Source organism: Chlamydotis macqueenii, chromosome 1 (genome assembly GCF_036417535.1).
Source record: "Chlamydotis macqueenii isolate bChlMac1 chromosome 1, bChlMac1.mat, whole genome shotgun sequence".
In the NCBI taxonomy this organism is placed as follows: Eukaryota; Metazoa; Chordata; class Aves; order Otidiformes; family Otididae; genus Chlamydotis; species Chlamydotis macqueenii.
The window spans coordinates 14,963,196-14,988,540 of NC_141556.1; the positions used below are offsets into that span (position 1 = coordinate 14,963,196).

Consider the following 25,345-nt stretch of genomic DNA (forward strand, 5'->3'; position numbering starts at 1 on the left):
AGTAGGTTATTTAAATTCCAAGTATGAAAGGTGGACAGGGAGTAAACAGCTCTGAGATTAAAAAAAAAAAAACCAGCTTTGATCCCCTAGAAGTTGATAATATAAATCTCTGTGGATCCATCTCCACTTAGAACTGTGGATAGCCACAAATTTTTGTTCCTTCCTTCCTAAATACAACGTGCGTTTCTTTGGTGTGGTTTTTTATAAGCTAGCCACAGAGCAATGCACACCTACCTGAGATTTTTTAAATCCAAATGAAAGCACTCCATTGTGTTACCTCCCCTCTCGGAGTCGAATATGGAAGTGAGTACAAGGGATGAGGAAATAAGTCAGCCATGTATGCATAGAAGTTGTAAGTCTCATCACATATGAGCGTGATGAACAGAATACAGCTAGGGAATGGGAAGCATGCCAGGCATTAATAGCCTGGCAAAGAAGTCTGAGGCTGGCTAGGATTAAGATATGACACAAAGGGTCTTAAAAGTAAAGACAAATCATACATGTTGAAGTTAATGAAAAGATGTTCTTTGCACCACTGCTGAAATGAAAAGGAGAAGATGACGTTCTGTGAATGTCAAAAAAGACTCATAGTACAGATCTGGCCTGGTTTTATTGAGTTTTAAAATGGCAGCAGGATTCGCATAGGTATGGTGTAGGTTTTGAAATGGCACTTGAACATGGCAGTGTCCTAGGACTAACGTTCCATTAGCACAGTCTGTTTCAAATGTTAGCCGGGGTCAGGAAGGCCACTCTCCTATACGTGACTCCCAGCTTTGGCTATAGCTACATTTTGGAAATTTTCTGTAGAGTTGCTGCTGTTCTGTAAATTCTCGTCTGCTTCCCCTAGATCCTTCAAACTGTTTTTTTTTTTTACCGTCAGAGGAAGCTTCAGCAGGCCAGAGCTGACAGAAGCGGGTGCAGGAGCAGCCCCTCGATGGGTATCACCTCCACTGGCCCGGCCTGGAAACTCTTTAATTAAAAACCATTTCGTTGTCGCAAGGCGCCCCGCTAACGGCACCTCGCGCCGAGACGCCCTCCCTTCATCCCTCCGCCTCAGGACCCGGCCCGCCCCCTCAGCGGGCTCCAGCCGGCCGCCAGCGCCGGGGGTTATTCGCCGCTTTCCCTCCGGAAGCCGCCGCCCCGTACCGCAAAGCGGCGGCGCTGCGGGCTCCTGCCGTGGCGCCGAGGTGCTGCCGTCGCCAAATGGCTGCGGCGGCGGGCGCACAGGAGCGCTCCCCGCCGGCGAGGCCGCGCTGGGCCGGGCCGGGCCGTAGCGGGGCCGGCCCGGCCGGGGGCGGGCGCAGACAGGAGGCCGCCTCCACACACGCGAAGCTGAGGCGGGTCCGCGCCGCTCGCCGCCGCCTCCCTCCCCGCGGCGCTGGCGGCTGGCCCGTCCTCCCGTGCCGGCGTGCGGGTAAGTGGCACCCACCTCCCCGGCTCCTGCCTGGCGGCGGGCGGAGCCGCGCCCTCCCCCGGCAGCCGCGGCCGCCCCGGGCTCCTCGGCCGGGAGCCGCGGCCTCCACGGTGGGGCCGTCTCGCAGCTCCCGGCCCGGGCGTGGGGCTAAGGCGGCGGACGGGAAGTGGGGGGGCTCGGCCTCGGGGCAACTTTCCCCCCTGCTTCCGCCCGGCTTTTCTCGGCCCGCTCCGGGGCTCCTGCGGCGGGCGGCAGCCGCGTGGCGCCCGGATCCCAGCGGCAGCGCTTTTCTCCTCCCCGTCCTCCCGCCGGGCCCAGCCCCTTCGCTTGCTCTCGCCCTGCCCTGGCCGCCTCGGGGCTGGCAGGGGCAGATCCGGGCGGCGGGACCTACAGCCGCAATTCCGGCCAGGCCCGCCCGGCCCCGCCGCCTGGGTGCCCGTCCGCTGCGGGCTTCCCGGCCCACCTGGCCGGGAGACGCTTCTTTTTAGTGGGAGTACCTCGTAGCCCTCGCCGCCCCGCCCCATCCCCCTAGCCTGTGCGCCTGCCTGACCGGTACCACGCCAGAAGTCATCGTTCAGCGCTTCTTGCTGGGGAGAATCAAGCCCTTTATTTGTCGTAGTAAATTCCGTCTCTGCTAAAACGCAGTCGCTGTTGAAATTGCTGTGGAGTTGCTGTTTATGCAGATTCTGGCTTTTATGGAAACACCTATTTGCTAGGAAAACGACCGAGACAGCTGAGCAGCTGTCAAGAAATCGTAGGCGTCTCTCACTAGCAATCTGCACAAGTGAGACCATGCGTGCCCCGCTCACTTCAGCTTGCTCCCTCAAGTAATTATCCTGCAGAAATTCCCACATGAGGGCCACCATTTGGCACAAGGTAGTACTTCGGTGTATGTTACTCATTCCCCTGCTGTGAGAGTAGGCTGCATCTGACAACTTTGGAGTATTTGTAGCCAACATTGAATTCTTCTAACGGTTTATATTGTTCAATAGCTAGGTATTACAATTTTATTTTAGAAACATGAGATTTGTCTTTGTCACCTTTGGCAGGTGTCTCAGAGGATTTCATTGTGCCAAGTGGTGTTTTGTTTGCCGTGCAAAGACATTCATAAGCCATCTAAAAGCCTTTTCCATGTCAGTGCTTTATAACCTGGTCTCCATAAATTTGGGTACATAGGGAAATGATAGTGAATTGCTTCTCTTGGCTATGATTTTTTCTTTCCTTCTTTCTTTTTAAAGAAGGATTTCATGTACTTTCATAAAATTGTTTCTGCCTCTTTACCCTGAGTATGTGAGCTGTACAACGGAAAGTTCAGGCGATGAAATCAGCAGTGCTAACAGCTAACTGGTAGCAGTTAGTTAAGAACCCAGCACATGGTGATTATCAAGTTAGTAATGAGTCTTCCTTTAAAAACGTAGCCTTTAAAATTAAGTAGAATATGCTATCTAGTGGCTGGACAAACACTACAGGATGCCGTATATAGCTCTGAAATACTGCTCTGTGCCTATATTAATTTATTTGTACCAGTTGAATCCTATTAATTTGGAAACTTGGCTGTTATTGTGGGCAAAACTGTCTCGACTTGGGGAATTTAATTTAGTTTATTGCCAGTTAACGTAAACTTTCAATTACTGATTTGGCTAGTGAGATACAAAGGCAACCATCAATTAAATACACTTGGGAAAAACTCCTTTCCTCCTTCCTGAGGCTCAACTTAACTCCAGACACCTCCTTTCCCCTGCTTTCCTCATATTCCCTCCCCTGGTTGTCCCTGCAGGTTACACTCTGTCCGTTGGGCAAGGCAGTGGTGGTGCAGAAGGTTGGGGTTGTTGCATGGAGGTTCCTTGCTACTGCTCCTTCTTTCTCATTTCTTCTGCTCCCATATGGGCACCTCAATAGGCCGCAGTCCCTTCAGGGGTGTCCCTTCCCCAGTGTGGGTGCCTCCACAGGCTGCAGTCCCCTCAGGGATGTCTCTGCTCCGGTGTGGAGAGCCTCCTTCCAAGAGCGCACTTCCAGCCACGTCCCCAACAACGTACCCTTCCCTGTGCCTCCCGCTCTGTCTTTTTTAGTGGGCTGTCACAGGGCGCCTCCTGTGCTTCCTGCTCTGCATTTTGCCACCAGCAGCTCCTCCCTTTCTTAAATAAACTGGAGCAGAGCCACCGTGTGCTCATCTGATGAGTTGTTTTGGCAGGTTTGGTCCATTATGGAGCCAGCTGGAATCGGCCGTGATCAGCACAGGGCAGTCGATGGCTTCCTCCCTTGCAGCCCCCTGCTACCTGCGATCTATCCCCAGCACGCCAGTGTGCCAGTTGAGTGATGCTGGGAGAAAGGTTCTGTCATTACCTAATTGTAGGAACTCCAGTCTCCTTTCGTAAACATAGAAATAAACCCATGTTTTAGCTTGCTAAGTAGCAATATTGTGTTATGTCACTAGGTTGGTAACATTTTTACAATTGTATTTGTTATTAATTTGTCTGTCTGAGTAGTGTCTGCTCCTCTATGACTCCTGACACCTGAGTTCAGAGGCAGCTGGTTTCGGTAATGATCACATTTGAACATGTTTTCATAGTCAGTTTTTTTTTTTCCTAAAACTTTCTCAAAGAGTTAGTTTCCTCTGTTTTTCAGATCTGAATGTACTAGTTCTGCTGACGCAAAGGTGGCAGCTCAAATTGCCAAGGAAGAGTCAGAGCTCTGCTCCACCAACGTGAGTAGGCATGTTCTTCTCAGAAATAATTTCACTTGCTTTTTATTTTGTTTGTCACACTCATTCAACGGTTTTGTTATCTCATCTCTATTATCTTTTGGTCTGAATTGCTGCCACCTTGGGTTCTGTGTGGGATGGTGTGTGTTAGAAGAGGCGAACATAGAAAAGGAAGAGATGAGAAGTCAGATTTGGGAAAATTGAGCCATCCTCTCCCAATCTGTGCAAGTTGGAATCTTGGTAGAGCAAGAAATAATTGAGAGTAGTCATGTTTAACAGAAGGCTTGGGCACTAAATTACTATTGACAGCAGAGCCTGTGTGCACGGGGCTGGATGCAGCTGTGCTAAGAGTTGGCAAGAGTGACGATGGTGGTCAATGGTCAGTGTAGAATTGAACCCTGTTCTTCTGTAGCCTAACGTGCATGCTGTCTTGGGTGGGTATTAAGTCCCCTTAATATCTCCCTTCTCTCTTCCCAAGTGCATATTGTTTCTAGCTGTACAAAATCTTTACTTGGTGTTTAACTTAAAAATGCAGAAAGTTATGTGTTTTTCCTGAACTGTTGCAGGGCGCGGCGTCCCTGGAGTGAAGAGACTATGTGTTGATATTGCTGCTGTTAAGCAGACAGGAAATAAGCCATTCTTCTTGCTCTTCAGGGCTTTCTATCCTACATTGTGCCTTAAACATGGAAACTGTCGAAATGAGTAGTGTATCCCTGAAACGTCCTCGCGATGAGGATGATGTGGCCAATGCAGATGAAATTAAAAGACAGAAGATCTCAGAGAAGTCTAAGACAGGGAATGACTCTGGGCAGAGTGTTGAGACTGTAACAGAACAACCTGACAAATCTCTGCTTGAGGACACGAAAAATGAAATAATCCCCAATGAGGAAAGTGAGGAGCAGGAAGATGAGGAACTAGAGGACATTGATGAAGATGGAGATCTAGAGAACTTTGCAGACATGATGAAGCATGGACTGACAGAAAGTGATGTTGGCATAACTAAATTTGTTAGCTCTCATAAAGGGTTTTCTGGAATCTTAAAAGAGAGGTAACTCTTTGTCTTGTTATGTATGTTAATTCCTTGTGTTAAGCAGCTGCTGTTGTCCATTTTCCTTTTCTGAACCCGAGGATGCAATTGGATTATGAGCGGCCACTTGGGAGGTTCATCACTTTCTTTTCCTAGTGCTGAGACTGAAAGAAAGGTTTCATTTGGAATTTTTCTAGATTGTTTTTTTTTTTTTCCTTTTTTTTTTTCCTGTCAAATGGAGCTCTGAAGAATGAAGCTGTGTATAGATAGAAATATGTGATTACACTAACCTTTGCCATTTGTCTTGCTGTCTGTCAGCAGCATACAGGATGAAACCTTATGCAGTGTACCTACCTTCTGTACCACTCTTCAGTGCTGATATAAGATGCATTAGAGAATGCTATTGAAACAATCCCTCTTTGTTTTTTTCTTTGCTTTTCCCTGACTTTTTTGTGCTAAAATCTTTAAGCATGTATGTTGTCAGATGATCCATTAGGCTTTGAATTATAGTCTGATGAGTTGTAATGTCATTTACAAAACATAAAAGGGAATTTTATAACTTGGGGTTTGGAATTTTACATTATATACTTAATAAGATATTTGAGTTTTAGTATCTTTTTTAAATGAAACGTCTAGGTTTTTTAAATTAAATAACATATTTAAATAAAACAGAATGCAAATACAAAAACTCACTAAAGTGAGAATTGTTGTTGCCCTGACTTAGTGAAGCAGTTAAGGATGCTTTGTTTACACACTAAGAAGTCCCTGGTTTTAAATACTTGCTTCATATATAGATAATTTTACATAGTAAAGTGATATGTACATATTATGTATGTATTTAATCTTTATATGCAGCATTAAGCAGCTAACATAATCCTTCGCTGGGGAACACAGTCTATGCTGAATGTCTTTCTGGGAAATCTGCTGATTTTGAACCGAGGTGGCCAAAGGTAGCCAGGTGGTAGAACTGTTTGCAGACTCGTAGTTTTTCTTTGATCCTAGTTCATAACACCTATGATTAATTTAATCCTGGTGTTTTTATGGGAGCACTCACTAGCATGTCTAGACAGCTACAGATAATAAGAGAGAAGACACATAATGCTCCTCAGGAAGGAATTCTACCAGTATGATGTATGGCTGCACAGAGCTATGGCAAAAAGGGGCTGGGAGGAGAGCGAATAAAAATATTCCCATAGTGAAGTTTTATTAATCTTTCAGCATTCATAGACTAAGATTTTTTTTTTCCTTCTTTAAAAACAGGTGCTACTGAAATAATTTAGCAATTGCAACATAGACTGTCTGTGCTCTGTTAAAGTCGGGATGTTTTTATTATTCGACATAGTGACCTGATTGAAAACGTCACACTCAAATTCTTTGTTGATATCATAGAGTATGCAGAGTAACTGTTTATTTGAAAGATGTTCTATATAATTGAATATATGTAACAGAGCTGAATTTGTCCTGCTTTCCTTAAAGAGTGGCTAACATGCAGTTTATTCTGCAGGTTATCTGAGGTGACAGTTTATGCGTATGTGTTCACATTGTAGCAACGCAGTAGAGTCTTAATTGTCAGTAATGACTGGAACTGAGGATATGCATTACTGATCTCGGCAAGCTAGTAACAAAATGACTCAGAATAACTGCAGCAGGTGTTTGGTTATTTGCAAAGAAGTCTGTTGTGTTTAGATATGCCAGCCTTTCTTCTGTGTTCTTGTGGTATCCTTCTGAGGGGTGGGAATAGGTACAGCTTTCTCTTGGTTGAAGTATCTTCTACGTGAACCGAATTATGTGAATTCAGAATTCTCCTACAAAAAGCTTCTTGGGAAAGGACTTTGTGATATGGAATTCTTATATTTTTATTAGAATTTTAATGTGTGTTTCTTCTTGTCAGATACTCAGACTTTGTTGTCCATGAAATAGGCAAAGATGGACGTGTGAGCCATTTAGATGACTTTTCTGTTCCAGTGGATGATGAGGTAAATTTTGAGGTAAAGATTTGGTAATGACTATGCTCCTTAAGCAAAAGCATTAAAAGGCTGAAAGTTGTTCCGTGAGTGTTATTGGATGTTTGTTTTTTCCCCCTCCAAATGTGTATTAGGACCCATCAGAAGAAACATTTACAGTTTTATCAGACGAAGACAAGCAGCGCTTAGAGGAGCTCCAGCTTCTTAAGAATAAGGAAACTAGTGTTGCCATAGAGGTAAAATTAATAAATTATATGAAGTTTGTGAGCGGGGAAGAGGATGAGAGAGTGAGTGGAAGGTACATGCTTTCTAGTGAATGTAAGGTACAAGAGCAGTCTGAACATGATGCAACAGGTAATGCCAAAATGTTTCCAGTTTAGGGTTCAATTCTGTAAAGCCTTACAGATATACTCAAATTCATGCACAAGTTGTCATTTTGATTTCACTGTACACATGAACTGAAATACATGGCTTAATTTCTGAGGTGTTAAAATTTCCTTGCAGTATTTTGGTTTTCTGTCTAGAAGTATTTTATAGGATAATTATGTAAGAAGGATTAAATAAAACATCCACCCTGATGGAAGACTATTTTCAAGGTCAGCGTTTAGTGATTTAATAGAAAAGAAGATAAATATGATCTTCTGTAACAAGAAAAATAAGAAATTTAATGAAATTAAAACTTGGTATTTTTAAACATTGAAATATTCCGTATATTTGAAGAATAACTGTTGAGTTCAATTTTGGACAAAGAGATAAGTAGGATTAAATCTGGTCATTTCAAATAAGCATTCACACATTAAATTATCTTATCTAGTAATTTTTTTTTCCTTTAATGCATATAGAAAAACTTCGTTTTACCAGAGTTTTCCTTAGAAGGGGGAATTTTATTAAGCACAGAAGAGGGGAATAAATCTTGAGAGTCTTCTTTTGTGAATCTTGAGACTGGGGTTTATAACAGAGTTAGTTATTATTTTTCAAACTAATTTCAATGAGTAGGCCGGACTTTTAAAAGTGTACCTATTCAGTATTTTAATGTGATTTGACAGGTTTTCTTTAAGCATGCAAAATTTAACTCTGAGAGAATCCCTCCCCTTTTGTATTACTTTATTTGATTTCTGCATGCGTGTGTATTAACACAGGTAATTGAAGACACCAAAGAGAAAAGAACAGTTATCCATCAGGCTGTGAAGTCCTTGTTTCCTGGACTGGAGACTAAAACAGAAGATCGAGATGGAAAAAAATACATTGTTGCTTATCATGCTGCTGGGAAAAAAGCACTGGCAAGTGAGTTTCAGTATCACAGCAGTTGGGTAAAGTAAATGCTAAAATTATCTGAAAAATAAAAATCGTTAGCAAGTCCTTCAAGTGGAGCATACCTCCTAATGTCGTCTGGCTTTCCTTTTTCCTCTTTGCCACTGATACTGTACATCTAAAATAACTAGGAACACAAGGAGTGTCTCAAATTTAATTTTCTACTTGTTTTTCTTTCCAAATCATTAGTCAAATACGAGCATGTTATAAGTGAGAGGATCTTTTGCAATTTCAGTGGGCATAGGCAAAATAGGGGCTTTATTTTCAGTATTGTTTGAACTTGGCTTTCGTGAACTTACCTGGATGTGTAAGTGTGCATTGTGGAAGTAAGAGGTTGTAGTTGAAATGCATATGTTACACTGACAGTCAGTGTAATTTTGACTGTCTTGAAAATCCGTGACAAAATTCTCAGTGACTTGAGTAGAGACAAGCACCTATTTGTTTTCTCAGAGTTATAGTTTTATATAAACATAATATATTTTCCATGATCTTTAAGGCTACTTCTGCTTCCAAAGCTAATTATATCTGCAGAAAATTGTCTTTATTCATTATAAATCATAGTTACTATTTTGGAATAATTAAAATAATTAAGGGTTTTCAAAAGGAAGTGTTATTCACGTTAATCTTGCCAAATACTGTTCTGGTTACTAGGGATAAATTAATGTGTTCTACATTTTAAAATTTTATTATAAATGTTTTGCTACTGTAACTTGAGAGGATTGTCTACATGCAGAATGTTGCACATTTAACAAAAGGTATTAGGGTTTGGTTTGGTTTGGTTTAAACTGATTGCATTCCTATGTCATTTCAACCTACTACAAATGACAGTATGTAATCCTAGCCTTTTCATTTTGAAGATGAAGGAGATGGAGAAAGGATAAGGAGATAAGATAATTTAAAATTGGAAATGACACCATCTCCACGTTCGATTTAGTTACTATTTTTTAAGGCTTGTTCTAAGCAAATATGAGAATGTTGTAATTGGTACAATTATAATGTGTTTATGTATCTTGTTTAACCATGTTTAGAAGATATGTATGTTTGCATGCTTTATGCATGGAGTATGTATACTTACCAGCACAAAATTCTCCTCAGCCAGTTTTGTTTTCTGTTGATTTGTAGCAGTTTTACCTCCACCTTTTCCTTCTGCTGCTTCTGTTCCTTAACCCTTGTTACAGTAAAGTCATCATTATTATGCTGACCGGTCTGATTTAAGAGATACTGTATAAAATAATTTAAGTATTGGAAATACACTGAAAAGAATTAAGTTATATGTCTCTAGGATTAAAACATTATCTGGAATACCATCCTGTGATGCAGAGGAGCATCATCTATTTAAACTTGGTTTCCTAAGATGCGGTGCTACAAACACCTGTGCACGTTGGTGGAAATGTATGCAGTTTCAGTGAGTGTGTGTAAATGCTTATGAATGTAGGATTTAAGAGTGCAAGTTCTTTTTAGTCAGGATTATATTTATCTTTCATGTTTATGTAGCCACTAACACATTAGTCTTGGGTGGGTTCCCCAGGCAAGAAATATTTCAGAAGTGTAGAATATTCAAATATTAGCTGAGATATCTGATTACTTGTGTTGATAATATACAAGATTACCAAACATACTTACTTAAAATTAGAAGCTGCTCTGTATCTGTAGTAAGTTTACACCCAAAATACTTACAATACTGCCTTACTAAATTGTCAGTAAACTGCTGTTTCATCATTGTCCACAAATGAAGTTTGTCGCATCTCCAGTTGAAGCTTTCCATATGTTCACTGTTTGCCTCTGCACGATTCCATTGCATAACTGTCTAAATTGCTGTCATCCACCACCTAACTGTTGGATGCTCTCTAAAGCATAAACAATCCCATAACCATAAACCTGCATGTTCACCTCTAAAAAACCTTCGACAGTCTAAAAATTAAATGCTACTCTTTTGTGCTCTTTATGCTATGCATTGGGACAGAGGTCAGAACTGCAACAGGTAAGAGATGTTGACATTTCATGCTAACAAAATGAAATGCCAACTATTACGACCTCCTAAATAGCGACAGGACTGGCCAAACTAGTAACAATTAATTCCTTAAAAAACCCTACTCATAAGTAATGCTTAAAATTCCTTGAAACAGCCAAGAATTGGGCTTGTGCTACCTCGTTTTCCTAGTGCAGTATAGGCAGTGGTCATTCAGTGCAGAGAAAGTCTGCCAGCAATAAGTGATGTGAATTATCAGTTTTGAGGATACTGTTTGACATCTCTAGTAAATTTTCCATTGATTTAATTAAGCCAAGCCTTTGCCTTTCAGCACTGTATTTCAAACACTACCATCTGTATTTATACAAATTTAAAAGCTTCCAGCCGTTGAGTTGCAGCAAAAGGTTTGGAAAAAGGGCTTGGAAATACAATTTTACTGTCAAAAATGTAACATGGCACTGAAACATAGCAGTAAGGACTGCAAACTGTCCGTCTGGTCCATCTATCCAGTTGAATACTTTGAAGTATTGAGTGATGAATGGTTAAATATTGGGACTGTAGCTGCAGCCTCTCAGTACTCAGCACGACTGCAGTGTGATGGATAGGCACACGGCTGTGATGCCCAAAGCACAAGGAGCCCATTGGTATGTGTAGTATCTACAGAGTCCTTTTGGCCTAGCCCAGATTAGGGCTGTTGAAATGATGATATGCAAGATGGGTTAGTTAAATTTAAAGAGCAATTCCAGCGAGTCTTGCTCTGTCTTCCTCTCTTTGCTTCTAATTACTAAGTTCTTCATGAAGGACCTTGCTCTTCAGGCTGAATGCAATGTTTCATTGACTACGTTGTAAGAGCAGTGGTGGCTCAGGAGGGAGACCAGCAGGAGCATGAGGTCTCTTAACAGGCTTTGGACCATACTGCTCGGTTTAGGTCCTTGGAAACGCCATGGCGGGGGGATGTGCTTAGAACGTAATGATACAAGGCAAGTGTAGCAAGAATTTCTAAGTGATTAAAAAATATGTATATAATATTTTCTACTGTAGCATGCAAAGTTGTTTTTGCAGGAGTGTGTGTATGGATGGCAGCTTCCCAAAAAAAAAAGCAAGAACAATTACATTTCCAGAAAGTTTCATGAAAATTAAACATATTTGCTGTTTGTGTGGGATATCTGGGCTTTATTAAACTAATGTGAACAAAAAGAGCAAAATTTCCCAAGAACTTCTTTCGTGCATTGGTGTTTATATACTGGAACAGGACTGGCTTTTCCAGTTAGCTTTTGCTGTTACAAAAGATGCTTAAGCCCTTTTGTACAAAACCAGGAATGTCTTTTTGGTGGCTACCAAGAGATAAGGGACTTCTTATTTAAAACAAAACAAATCCTTAGTTTTGTTCTCATAAAACAAAGACTTGATAAACGAAGCACCTCAGAATTGTTGCTGAACCTGTGTAGAATCAATCCCCCTTCCCAGTAATGCCATCAGCAGTAGATGATTGTAAAAGGAAGGTTTTATCTCTGGAGGCTTTTATGTGCAACAAAAGCTTGACAAATACATTGACAGTTTTCTTCCCTCTCCAGAAAGCATCAAATAATTGTGCAGAAATGTGAATCAGTTGTTAGTCTGTAGGAGCTGAAGTTCTCTCTCCCTCTGGCATACTCTAAACAGTATCTGGCCTGAATTATTTGTTAATGTCTCTGTTGTGCCACATTTCTCTCTCCCATAGGACTTGAAAAAAAAATTCACTTTGAAGTAATTTTTTGTGAGTATCATCTTTTTAGGCTTTTGTAGAAATATGACCTATGCTTTTGCATGACATACAGAAAAAATCCTACAGAAGTAAAGAATATGTTAGCACTACAAGTAATAATTGTAGTCTTTCCACAAACAAGGCTCCAGTGGTCCTCATCTATTAATTATAGAAGGCACTAGATTAAATGTAGAGTGTTTTTTATTGCTGAAAGTCAATGTAGTAGTAATGTTTTTGAGAAATTTAATAGGGCAACGTGGCAGTGAAATGACTAAGGTATATTTTTAGATGATTTCATGACAAAGGAACTGTCACCATTTCATTCAAGACTTTCTAGGTGATGGAATTGATTAAAGAGAAGTTTACAGCCCAGTGGAAGGGGATAAAGTATTTTTCATTGTGCTTTGCAGCTTTTGCAATTCATTTTTAATTTTTTTTTTAAAGCAGATGGAAATTAGCAGAAATTGACTCTTGCATTTGTTTTAAATGTAGCTGCAATGGCAAATATATTAATTAAATTTTTTAAATGTCACTTTACAAATTTTAACCTTTTGTTTTTAAAGATCCAAGAAAACACTCGTGGCCAAAATCTAGGGGAAGCTACTGCCACTTCGTACTGTACAAGGAGAACAAGGACACTATGGATGCCATTAACGTCCTGTCCAAATTTTTAAGGTAAGGCTGTTGTTTCTGCCAGCCTGGCTAGCATGCAGTCCTCACCCTGCATATTTCACGTTACTGTAAATGTTATGCTTCAGAATTATGTAAGAGCAACCCAAGTATTGCCTAATTTGTAGCCAGTGTTGGGGTTTTGGTTTTTTTTTTTGTTTTTTTTTTTTTTAAGATGTTTTAGAATATCTTATTTGAAACTTGTCCGTTTTGGAAGGAGGTGAGAATAGAACAAAATTATCCCAAGAAATTAAAAGACTGTACTTTACTACTTCAATGGAAGAAGGTTTCACAATTGAAGGTTGGCTGCTCTGAGGAAGGCTCAGCAGCTCAAAGCCTCAATGTGCGTAACCTGAGTTAAAGTCCAGTTCTTGTCCCAGTGCATGAATATATGCAAGTGTGTTACGAACCTGTCAGATATTGTTGTGATAATATGCTGATCAGTTCCTAAGCAGTAACGGTTGATAAACTGTTGTTCCATGTGTTAATATCTCCATGGCAACACAGTCTTAGTTCCTTTCACCCCGTCAAGTGCAGCAACAAAAAGATTTGCCAAAGGCGTGATGTGAACACAGCAAATTGCAGAGGAAGGACTATTTTAAAATTGGGTCAATTCAGTGATTTACTTATAGGGAAACTTCCCCACTTCTCCTCTCCTTTTCCCTTTGCCTTTCTTGTCCAAAAATAAATGTTTGTAATCTAGACTCTAACGAGTATATTACTGGTATTTCTATTTGAGAACAGAATGAATGGTAGGAGCATAGAAAAATGGAAAATGTATGTAATGGCAGTCCTGCTACCCCCTGGTGCCCACAACTGGAATAACTGTACTCTACACAGGCTGTAGAGTACAAAGTGGAAAGGAAAGGAAATTTTCCTCACCAGGAAAATAATGGATCAGATTTTAAATTAACTTTTCATATTCTCATATGATGTGCATGCCTGGTATTCAAACAGACATGTTATTTGAAGTTTAAGCAAGAAATGGACATGAATGTTTTTTTTGGTGAAATTAGTGGTGCTTGTGCATTTGTGCATGGAGTGAATGTATATAAAGAAGGACTTCAAAGCTCATATTCTGAAAATACAGTTGTAAAATGAATCTGTCTACATATAATTAAAACAGAGACGTTTCTGCAGTGTTTTATGTACTTACAGATGAGATTAGAAAATGTCACACATATTCAGGTGTCTAATTGTAGCCAAATTCTGGGGAATATATGTGTATTTTCTATTTTTAATATAGAAGATTATTAATGCTAGGTAATTATGCTGAAAATTTTGTTCAATCTGTGGCTATTTTAATATACATAATATCTGTTACTGTTGCTTTTAAGAGTGAAGCCAAACATATTTTCCTACATGGGAACTAAAGATAAAAGGGGTATAACAGTTCAAGAGATCGCTGTTCTTAGGTAAGTGAAAGTATACCGGAGTATTTGCACTCTGACTGTGACAACTTGAATATCTTGCTAAAAACCCTGACGACTCAGTATGCACATGGCACAAATTGTGGATTCGGGTCCTGATCTTGTAAAGCACATGTATGAACGAAGATGCTATAATCCTTTTTCATTCCATGGTGATTGCTAGTATTTTCAGTCAGTGATGCTCTGAGTCATAGGCTGGATACATGTATTTGGCTGAAGCAGTGGGCTAAATTGCCTACATGCTCCTACGCTGCATGGCTCCTGTGCAACAGCACAAAAACAGAATGACATGGTGAAAATTATGTCACATTTCCTTCCTGACTTTTGTTTCCCCCTTCCTCCAGATAGAATTCTATTTTCTTTCTCACTAAACTCTCAGAACAGCTCCAGAGAAGGCTAACCACTGCCTTTGCTCATCTGTGAGTAGCCAGAAAGGGAAAAAATGATGAGGAATTTTTCCTTCCTTAACTTACTCCCTTAAGTCGCTTACTAAGATAAAATAATTTTATTTTGTCATATTCCGATATAATTATATGGTTTGTGGGCACTTGAAATTAGTGTTACATTCATAACTGAGAATGATGGATGCCTTGTAGTCACGTATTACAATACCTGTTTAGCTAGCTGGAGTATTCTGCCTGGACTACTGTTTACAACTCCTTGAAAACCACACTCCTCAACTGAGGAATTTCAAGGTTTGAGAGGCAGAAAGTTGATCAAATCTGTGTTAAAAGGAGGGCATTCACTACTTAATTGTTCATATTTTTCCTCCTAGTGGTTGCATGTGCATACGTTTGCACATATAAAAGGAATTATTAATTTGTGAATCATGAGAAGCCCCAGATTGTCATTGCTGCAAGGCAGGTTTGCAAAGCAATGTCCATTAATCAAACTTGTGGTGTAGCCGTCTCAGGTGCTGTTCTGTTTACTTTTAAAATAATCACATTTAATGTTGTGTAAAAGAGTTTTAATGTGTTACAAGCATTGATTGCAGGGGAACGTATTGATTTATGGTGTCTGCTCAGTAGTGCCACAGTATCCAGCTCTCCTGCACAGTTTTGGAGAAGGATGGCACAGGAGAGGAGACATTGCCATGTATCAGCCGGCTCTGAACTGAGTATGCTGGCTACACTAGTTGATAAACTTGACTATCCTGATATAAATTTTAGTAAAAGTGTCAAAGAGTGGCTCAATGATGCAAAGAACAGAGTATGCTTCCAAAAGTCCTAGCAACAAAAATGACAGATATCAGTGACAGACTTGATTTCATACTCCTTCATCTGTGCTAAGCTTACGCAGTGGCTAATTACTTAACTCTGTGTTTATGACTGTGCTAACTGGAGTGTATTCATGGTGTAGTTACTCACATAGAGTTCAGCTTCTGGGGTACAATATACATCACTGTTGCAACGACTTTTTGTTGAGTGCCTATTGTAACATAGATGTGAAAAGACAGTACTAACAATCTTTGTCACAGTATACATTTTTCTCTTGCATAAGTAGCCTTAAGAGTTATGTGTTATCTTTTTTTTTTAGATATTTCGTTAAAGTACTTTGAAAAGGCAACAATAGCAAATTGGGGAAACCGGACTCGCTGTTTTCTGTTTTGAAATGCTGGCATTTCTATATTTAACTATCTGTTCTTCTAAGCATAGGTTGGTCACTGTTGTCTGTTTCTTTTTAGAATCACTGCACAAAGACTTGCTCATTTGAATAAATGTTTGATGAATTTCAAATTAGGAAATTTCAGTTACAAGAACCATCCATTGAAATTAGGAGAACTGCAAGGGAACCATTTCACTGTTGTTCTCAGGTAATATGTTAGCATATGTTTAGACAGTTCTGTTCTAATTTTTTTTTTCTTTTTGTTTAAATAGGTAAGGGATATCACTGCATCTTGTGTTACAAAAAAGAAGAAAAATATTTCTATTGGCAGGACTGTTGAATTTGATAAGTGCTATATAATGTTGGTGTTGAGCTTTAATATTACAGGGATCACAAAATAGTGTAAACCCTTAATAATCTGTCTATAATATTTTAAATGCTAGAAACATAACAGGAACTGATGACCAGATACAGCAAGCAATGCACTCTCTCAGGGAAATTGGGTTCATTAACTACTATGGAATGCAAAGATTTGGAACCACAGCTGTTCCTACATATCAAATTGGCAGGTACGTGTTGTTTTCATCTCTCTTTTTTTTTTTTTTTTTTAAAAAAGAATATTTTTATCCCTGTGTAACTTCTAATGCATTTTTGGGAATGTTTTTCTAGCATATTGCATGTGCCAACTTTAATTTTAGAATCAAGAAAGAACTTGTTTCTGAAGTTGCTTCAGCAAGTAGCTTGTATAATACCACTACTTTTAATATTGCATAAATCTAAACACTAATACTTCTTTTTTTTTTTTTGATAAGTTGGCTAAATCTCCTTAAAATGTATTTAGTCAGTTCTTAATAAACTTTACTGTTTGAATCTTAGAGCTATTCTACAGAACAACTGGAATGAAGTAATGGATTTGATATTAAAACCACGACCAGGAGGTAAGAACTGAAAAACGATACATCAAGTGTTTCTGCCTCTCATCCTCCAGAATTGTTCAGGAAGAACACTTTTAGCTTTGGATTCTTTTAATTTAAAAGGACATTTGTGAGGACAGCTTTGCACGCGCTGACCTTCAGCCAGTTTAGCAATGGAGAAGCAATCTGCACACTCTGCCTTTCTGCTTCTCTTTCCTTGCTGTGCAGTTTTTGCAGTGAGGGTGAAAAGGGACCTGTGTAGTTACACACAGAGTCTGCTCAGACTCCACATGGAGCCTTCCAACCTCAACTGTTCTGTGATTCTGTTAATCTCTGTAATTACTGTGACTGAAACTTTAATTTTTCAACTGTTTTAACAAAAGGTGAGATGGATGATTTTTTGGTGTGTAGTTAAAATATTTTTATTTTACATCCTCATTCTAGCTGAAAAGGGATACTTAGTGAAATGCAGAGAAGAATGGGCAAAAACTAAAGATCCAGCAGCAGCCCTCAAGAAACTACCCGTAAAAAGGTGCGTGGAAGGACAGCTTCTACGTGGACTCTTAAAGTATGGAATGAAGAACATAATCTCTGCATTTGGCATAGTGAGTGTAAAAGTGCTGTGGGGTATTTACTTGATTAAACGCTCTTTTGATGGTAACATAATTAATTTGAAATAGACCCATAGATGCTTGATGAGTAGAAAGTTAAGTGTAAAATCTTTGCATTTATTCTGCATTTTTGCTTCAAGTACTGCTGCATGGTAACTGATGGCATCTGTAATTGATGTATGCATAATGAGCTTTCCAATTTATACTACAGTCTCTCTGGTACCTTGTAAGCAGTATAGTTATACTTCGTAACCATGTATAATGCAGATCAGAGAATTGTGCAAAAGTTCAGTATCAGAGTTTTTCTGTTGCTTTCAAAGTATAAATCAAACTGATAGTGTGCTAATGAATCAGCTTGGCATAGAGGTGGTGGATTCACTGTCATTTTCAAGTATTGTAATCAAGATCAAGTCTTTGGAAAAAATATCTCATCACCAGTAAACTGCTGGGCCCATTGTAGGAGCCAAGGAATAATTTATTGTTTATGAAGAAGATAATTAGAATAACACTGCGCCTTCACATCTGGGCAGTCTACTTAAGATTTCAGGAGGTTCAGTATGAATTCAGTGTTTCATAACAGCCCCATATGTTTGATGAGCTGTTGAATAAAAAAAAAAAGTTAAAAAGCTTTTTTTTTTTTTTTTAATTTAACCACAGGGATTTTTTTTTTGGTGCAGATTTCAGAGGTATAAAAGCATTATTTCTTCACATACCCTTTTCCCAAGTAATGAACAAAACCCAAATCTGTATACCAAGAAATTGCGTTAGTCTTGTTGCTGGAGAAGATAACATTTCAATTTTATGCCTTTTTGGTTATGATTGAAAGAAAAAACTAAAAAAACATCTTTCTAATGTTTCACTTTTTTTTAAATCTACTTCTAGATACCAAGAAATAATCGTTTAATGTATATTCATAGCTACCAGAGTTACGTGTGGAATAATATGGTGAGCAAGAGAATAGAAGAATATGGGCTTAGAGCTGTACCAGGAGATCTCACACTTAAAGGAGGTAAGATCAGACAAACAAAAAGCCAGTGATGCTGTGTAGTTCAAATTCCTAGGAAAACAACGCACATATCTATGTGATGCTACATATATGTTGTCTTTTCTCTTTTACCTATTTTGATCCAGTGATTTCTGAATCCATTGGCCAATTTTAGGCAAATTTTGCAAGGAATCAGAAGTTAGGTAATTACGCTTCCATGAGCTGTTGGTTTGCTTGTTTTTCCAAGTAGCTGGATAGGGAAGAGAGACTATGAAGGACTGATTGTTCTCAAGAATGAACGCAAACCTAGCTGAGCTATGGAGAACTGTGGAAGGATGTTATGAATCTTTTAACCACAGAAGTTTTTGTTTGCATTAGTATCTTGTAAAGCAGAGACTCCACTCAGTTAAAACCTTCTTCACTTGGATTTACTTTGGCATTTCCCTAGGGTGGGAATATCCACAGTATTTCTCCTTCACGTATGCCTGATGCCTGGTTAGGGGACTATTCACCTAGCAGTCCAGGCTTCATTCGGCTTTAAAAGTCACTGGAAACCAGGCTGTGATTCTGCTGCTAACTGTGACAGCCTTGAAGATTGTTATTTCTTTTACTGGAAATGTTGTCTATTAAGTGGAGATAAAACACAGTAGTTATGCCTCTCAGAGTAGGTTTGTTTCAATTAAATGTTTAATTTTAAATTTAGCTAATGTTAACTGTCGCAGGCATACATACTGGTAACTCTTAATTTTTCTCTCCTGGTTGTAGCCACAGCTGTTCATATTGAAGAAGGAGATGTTGATAACTACACTATCCACGATGTAGTGATGCCATTGCCTGGATTTGATGTTATTTATCCGAAGCATAAAAGTAAGTCTGACTGTTAACTTATATACTCACTCTGAAAACATAAGTCTGCTTTAAGATTGTTCTTAAAAGAAAGATTAGATCTATGCAACCTTGGTGACCGTTAAAAAATACACTGTTTCAGAGCTCTGATACATTGCTGTAAGCCTCTCCCATTGTGATAATAATAGTCTGCATTGTAACTTGTTTCATTTAACATAAATCTGTTTCATATTTCTTTTTAGCCAGTAGTTTTTCCAAAGAAAATTTTTACTGAGGCAAAATTATTTATCTCAGCACAAGGGAAAAATAGTGAAATATTAATTGAAATGTGTATGCATTTGATTTTTAAGTTAGAAAACAACCCAAACTTCTAGAATTTGTAACCCAAGAAAATGCTTGAAGTTAGGAAAAAGAAGCAGATCTGTAGTGTATTAGATCTGAATTGTTTTTAATGGAAGAGGTTCAGTGATCTCTAATTATCTGCAGGGAACATGATGTTATTATTAAGGGATTAAGGGATAGAGTTGTAGAATCTTTTTGAGTGGAAGGGACCTCAGGAGGCCATCTGGTCCAACCTTTTGGTCAAAGCAAAGTCAGTGCTGTATTCAGGCCAGCTTGCTCAGGGCTTTGTCCTGTCAGGTCTGAAACTTCCAAGAGCAAATAGTCTCTAAGTTCTCCTCTAAGTCTTCTCTTCTCTAAGCTGAAGAAGTCCAGTTCTCCCAGACTCTTCTCACAGGGCATGTGCTACAACCCCTGGCCAGAGGGGTGGTCCTCCATTGGACTCATTCAAGTTTGTCAGCATCTACTTTGTACTGGACACGCTATTCCAAGTGTAGTCTCATGAGCGCCCAGTAAAGGGCAGTAACTGTTTTTCTTGGTGTAGCTACTGGCTAAGCTCCTGTTGCTATTAGCTTTTGTTGCTGCCAGGGTGCTCTGTCAAGTCTCCTTTCCACTGGGAGTCCCAGGTGACAGCAGAATTGCTCCCTAGCCTGTACCATTGCAAGGAGTCAGTCACTCTCAGGTACAGGATTTTGGCCTTGCTGAATTTCCTGAGGTTCCTCTTGGCCCATTCCTCTTGCCTGCCTATGTCCCTCTGAATGGCAGTCCTGCCCTTGGGTGTATTGACTTGCCACCCTAGCTTGATTTTGTCCTCAGACTTGGGGTGAATTCCAGCTCCTCCACGTATGCTGATAAAGGTATTTAACAGATTTAACAGGGTACATCCCTATTCCTTGAGGAACTTGGCCTGTAACGAGCTTCTAGGCAGGGCTGAAACCACTAGTGACTCTCCTTTGAGACAATGAGCCAGACAGTTCTTTACTCATCTAGCAGTCCACCCACTGTGATGTTCTAACCTTGGATACAAGGATGCTGTGTGAACATGTTGACAGCTTTGCTACAGGCAAGGTAGGCAGCAGTCACTGCTCTCCCCTCATCCACAGATGTAGTAATTTCATCACAGAAGGCAGTAAGATTGGTGGGGTTTTTTTTGTTTTTCTTTTCCTTTTCCCCCTTTTGGCAAAGCCATGGTCACTATTATTCTCATTGTGTGCCCAGAAACATGTTCCAAGAAGATTAGCTCCATTACTTTTCCCAAAATGAGTCTGACTAGTCTGTGATTCCCTAGATCATCTTTCTTGCCCTTTCTGAAGGTGGTTGCAACACTTGGTTTTCTGCAGTTACCCAGGACCTTCCCAGACCTCCATGATCTTTCAGAGATGATAGAGCAAAGCTTTACCATGACATGAGCCAGCTCACTCAGACCGTTACCTTCTTCCACTAGTGGTAGTCTCTCTCCTTCCTGAACATTGTCTCTAGGAACAGAGGCTTGGGAGACCTTGCTGATCAAGACTGAGGCAAAGGAGGCGCTGAGGCAATAAGCATTATGTCTGTACCTAGATCAGCTGCCCTGTTTAGCAGCAGGCCAACTTTTCCTTGTGGTATTCTTTTATTCCTGATGTTGCAATTTAACTCCTGTTGCTCTTGAAGTCTGTTATCAATTTCAACTGTAGCTGAGCACTGGCTTTCTTAACACCATCCCTATGTGCCTGGAGAATGTTTGTATATTCCTTCTTTGTAGCTGGCCCTAGCTTTCACCTACTGTCTGTGTCCTTACATGGGAGCTTAGTCATAAGCTCCCTTCTTAGCCAAACCAGTCTCCCAATACATATGCTTGTTTTCCTTAGCATTTAGCTTTTGTACTTAGTTGTCCTTAAAAGACCAGTCAGGTCTCTTGAGACTCTCTGCCTGACAGAGCTAGGTCCCAGAGCTAGGATCCCATTTATCAGCCATCTCTGAAACACTGGGATTGTCACGATCTGTTTGTGATGAGGTGTGGCACTGAACCACATTGACTTAAAAGACTGGAAAGAAAAACTTCAATTTTTTACATTCAATGTATTTATACTGGGATTTCCCCACACTAAGCCTAACTTATTCCCAAAATAAAATTCCCAACTGCATGAAGTGTAATGCTGGCAATTGCACTGCAAATCAAAGGCACCAGACAGCATTTCAGCTGCAGTATATTCTTGTATTTCAGTTGCACCTTCTCTGTCTTCCCCAGGTGTGTGTGCACACCCCCTTAAGGATATAAGACTGTAATAGAGTTAGTCCTTCTGTTGGCGGTGTATTTAAAGGTCCCGGTCAGCTCATTTCTTCAAAGAGCTCTCTTCACTCATTTTACCCTGCTGCTTTTTCAAAGATAGAGCAATGAGTAGTCTGGCCCATTGTTTTTTTTGTTTTTTTTTTTCTCCATATACCTGAGGTTAGTCTTGTGAAGTTTAGATAATTGGAAAGCATGCATGAGATGTCAGTGAAATGCCAATAAAATATTTTGTAAATTTTGTTCTCAGCTGAAAATTTTATTTGCTTAAGATTCTTTCTTGGTTACTGCCTCTACTAATCAGGTTGTAGAAGCAAACACTGTAGGTACTAAGATTTGCAACAAGTAATTTTAAACTTCTCTGTAACACTTATCCCATACATGCTAAAAACTGCTAAATAGAAGGGAAAGAGTGATCTGTGAAAATGGGCTGTTTCAATCAGCCACACTATGCTGTCTCCTATTAAATATTTTCCTCTCTTGCAGTTGGTGAGGCCTACAAGGAAATGCTAGTAGCTGACAATCTTGATATCAACAACATGAGACATAAGATCAGAGATTATTCACTTTCTGGAGCATACAGAAAGATTATCATTCGACCTCAGAATGTCAGTTGGTAAGTAGGAGGATAAAGGAAATTACACTTGAAGTGACAGCATACAGTGTGTGTGGGATGACTAAGCACAAGAACCATTAGGTTGACCCACAGGATGTACACGTAGACTGAAGCATAGGTAGGGAGAAATCTCTGTGCATTTCCCTCATGTTTTTTACGCAGTTGAAGTTGAGCCATATCCTGCCTTCTTCCTTGGTACTCTGGTTCTGTGATGCACGAGTGTCAAGATACCTGTCTAGCTGTTACACTCCTTGCAAGGGCTTGCCTGAACACTTTATAGATTAATTATATTGGTATCATGATAGGCAACATTCAAAACAGGGTTTTTTTTGTAGTCTTACTATGGGAAAGTTGGTCTCCAATCACCTATCTGTCAATCAGAAAGATCTGTATCACTTAAACCTACTAAATCACTGTTGTTAGAGATAAAAATTAGTTGTCATATGGAAACTGAATAAATACCTTTTAAATAGGTGACTATACAAATATGCATAGAAAAAAAAAAGAGTTTAGGAGGGAGACAAAAAATACAAATGTTTATACTTTATTTTAATTAGTGCTGATATTTAAAGCTTATGTGCTTCCCAGTTACTTTTCAGCCTCGTCATTACATATGGAATTTCTGTTAAATGAATGGCAGAAAGAGTAAAATATGTATTTAAGCACTTTCAAAGAAGTTTAGATAGCTTTCTTGAAAATGAAGGCTTCCCCCCCCGCCTCAAGTATTCTTAGAGTTGATGCTATTCTTCCCATAATTTCATAAACTGTACTTCTTGTATAGCTGGAAATCCTGATAGCCCATGACGGAATCAGATGAGTTATGCAAAGAAATTTCTCACTAATTTACTATTTTTTGAATAATTTTCATCAAATAGAGGCGAGTCTTCTTCATAAAACTTTACCAGTTAATGCACCATAAATGCCGCCTTACCTTATTTTATTAGAAAATCAATTCCATTTCAGTTGTAACTGCCAAATTGGAGTAATAATAAATAATAATATAATAAAATATGTATTTAAAATAAATAATAAAATACTAATTTTATTCCAAACAATTAAAAATAATAATTAAAAATCTTATGTATATTATAAAGGGAGGTTGTTGCATACGACGATCCCAAAATCCCATTGTTTAGTACGGATTTGGATAAGCTGGAAGGAAAACCATTACCAGTTCTTCCTACAGGTAAGTTGACTTTTCTGCTGATGTTTGCAAAGTAGAAGTTTGATCTGGCTGTTGCTTTGACCTGTTACATATTGAAAGCTCTTTTAAGGAAGAGCTTTCATTTACCTAGACTGCTAAGCAATGGTGTTAAAGATATCCAGAGTTAGGTGTGTAATAAGGACCCTTATTTCTCAAGAGTGCGAGCAATTCTGCCAGCAGTCTGTATTGACTGTTACATCTTCTTACAGACACCTGTCAAATCGAGTAAATGCTTAGCAGTTAAGTGTCTGTGAAATGCATGAAGGTGGAATTAAGCCACAAATTGTCTATATGCTTGAGCATCTGTTATTTGTGCTGAACTACTCAACAGTAGTTCAGAGACTACTCAAATACTTCACAGAATTCAACGGAAATTTTTTTATGTAACTCTCGTCACAAAGTCTTTTGAACACTACTTCCGAGAAAAAGTAAAGACAGGCCAGGAATTCAGTTTTGAAAGAACAAAAGTTTATTTTGCTTTTAAAAGGACAAAACCCCCAAAACAACACTTCCTGCTAAGAGAAAATGTTAAAAATAAGTTGTTTTATGAAATTCCGCTATGGATTGTAAATTGGAGTATGGTGGTGGTGGTTGTTTAGTTTTATGGGTTGAGGGGGTTGGTCATGGAAAATTTTAGTCATTTAGATGGCATCCGGAATAAGCATAACTTATGCCCTTAACAACTTTTTTATTGCTTTTTGTCTCCTCTTATGCCTAATGATAGATGGTAAATTCAGGGCACTAAAGATGGAGTTCTCTCTTCCCCCATCCACCTACGCTACCATGGCGATTCGAGAAGTTTTGAAAATGGACACGAGCATAAAAAACCAGACACAACTGAATACTACCTGGTTACGCTGAATGAACTGCAAAAATGACTTAGATTTTAACATATATAAAGTGTTTTCCTATTTACATGTTCTGTACAAATCTTTAAAGATTGATAGTAAGAGATTTGTATTTTTTTAAGTTTTTATTAGTGCTAGCGTTTAACTTCAGTAGTCATTTGCAAGATGGCGGTTGTAATATAATACAAATCTTAGTGACTGGTGCTTTTTACTGAATGAGTAAGTTGCTTGAGCTGTAACGTGGGCGCATCTTTAAGAAATGAGCTTATAATAATTTCAGACCTGGAAGAATGTTTAGCTTGCTTTTTTTTTTGGCAAGCACTGAATATTTTCAAGAGTTCAGCAAACCCTGAAGTCTCTTCAAATACATTAAATTAGAGCTTAGGAAGATGAGTTACAACAAAACTAAGATATCAATGAACAATTACATTGCAGGAGTTTTTGCTGATAGCATTTGCACTGATGCGGTCGAAGATTCAGTTAGCAAGGCTTTTTATGTGCTGGGAAGAGGTACAGCTGTTTTAATTAGTTGGTCTTTTCATTGAGAAAATACTTGTGCATGTTTTCCAGCTTTACTAAGACGTTTATCAAAGAACAGGTACTGAAAACAAATTAACCTAAAAGTCTAAAGGCGTGCAAAGGAAGTAGTTACAGCTACATGTTATCTGTATGTTGCTGGCAGGGACTGAGCCAGGCTTCTGATAGAAAAAAAAAAGATATAATAAAACTGTTCTAAAAAGATATTTTCTCCCTCTTTCGAAATCAAGCTTTTGTTGCTAAAATTGTGTAACTAGAAGAGGGTCACCACCGTTGCATGCTGGGGTGGCTGGAAGGCACTTAGTGCCAGTCCGGTACCTCCAGAGAGGAGGCTCCTGAGCCAGG

General features: G+C 39.4%; 1 protein-coding gene across 4 annotated transcripts; it reads left to right on the forward strand.

The window, feature by feature from the left end:
• Nucleotides 1-1,326: 1,326 nt before the first annotated feature.
• On the forward strand, nt 1,327-25,204 carry PUS7 (pseudouridine synthase 7). Of its 4 annotated transcripts, none has more exons than XM_086746321.1 (18): nt 1,327-1,414; nt 4,040-4,118; nt 4,682-5,163; nt 7,034-7,130; nt 7,241-7,342; nt 8,246-8,390; nt 10,381-10,398; nt 12,694-12,805; nt 14,137-14,214; nt 15,914-16,042; nt 16,278-16,403; nt 16,711-16,772; nt 17,193-17,353; nt 18,242-18,368; nt 19,110-19,211; nt 22,282-22,411; nt 23,506-23,597; nt 24,340-25,204. In XM_086746321.1, exons 3-18 carry the CDS (start codon nt 4,799-4,801, stop codon nt 24,474-24,476), a joined length of 1,983 nt encoding a protein of 660 aa, XP_086602447.1. In that variant the 5' UTR covers nt 1,327-1,414; nt 4,040-4,118; nt 4,682-4,798; the 3' UTR covers nt 24,477-25,204. The 4 variants fall into 4 exon arrangements, with proteins under 4 accessions (XP_086602447.1, XP_086602456.1, XP_086602466.1 ...); XM_086746330.1 differs by having other exon boundaries at nt 7,034-7,118; XM_086746340.1 differs by lacking the exon at nt 10,381-10,398.
• The last annotated feature ends 141 nt before the right edge of the window (nt 25,205-25,345 follow it).

Bases quoted from the DNA above. Each gene is read 5' to 3' on its own strand.
- PUS7 (XM_086746321.1), top strand. From the start codon at position 4,799: ATGGAAACTGTCGAAATGAGTAGTGTATCCCTGAAACGTCCTCGCGAT. The intron at 12,806-14,136 runs GTAAGGCTGTTG...GTTGCTTTTAAG, and splicing joins GTCCTGTCCAAATTTTTAAG to AGTGAAGCCAAACATATTTT. The intron at 19,212-22,281 runs GTAAGTCTGACT...CCTCTCTTGCAG, and splicing joins TATTTATCCGAAGCATAAAA to TTGGTGAGGCCTACAAGGAA.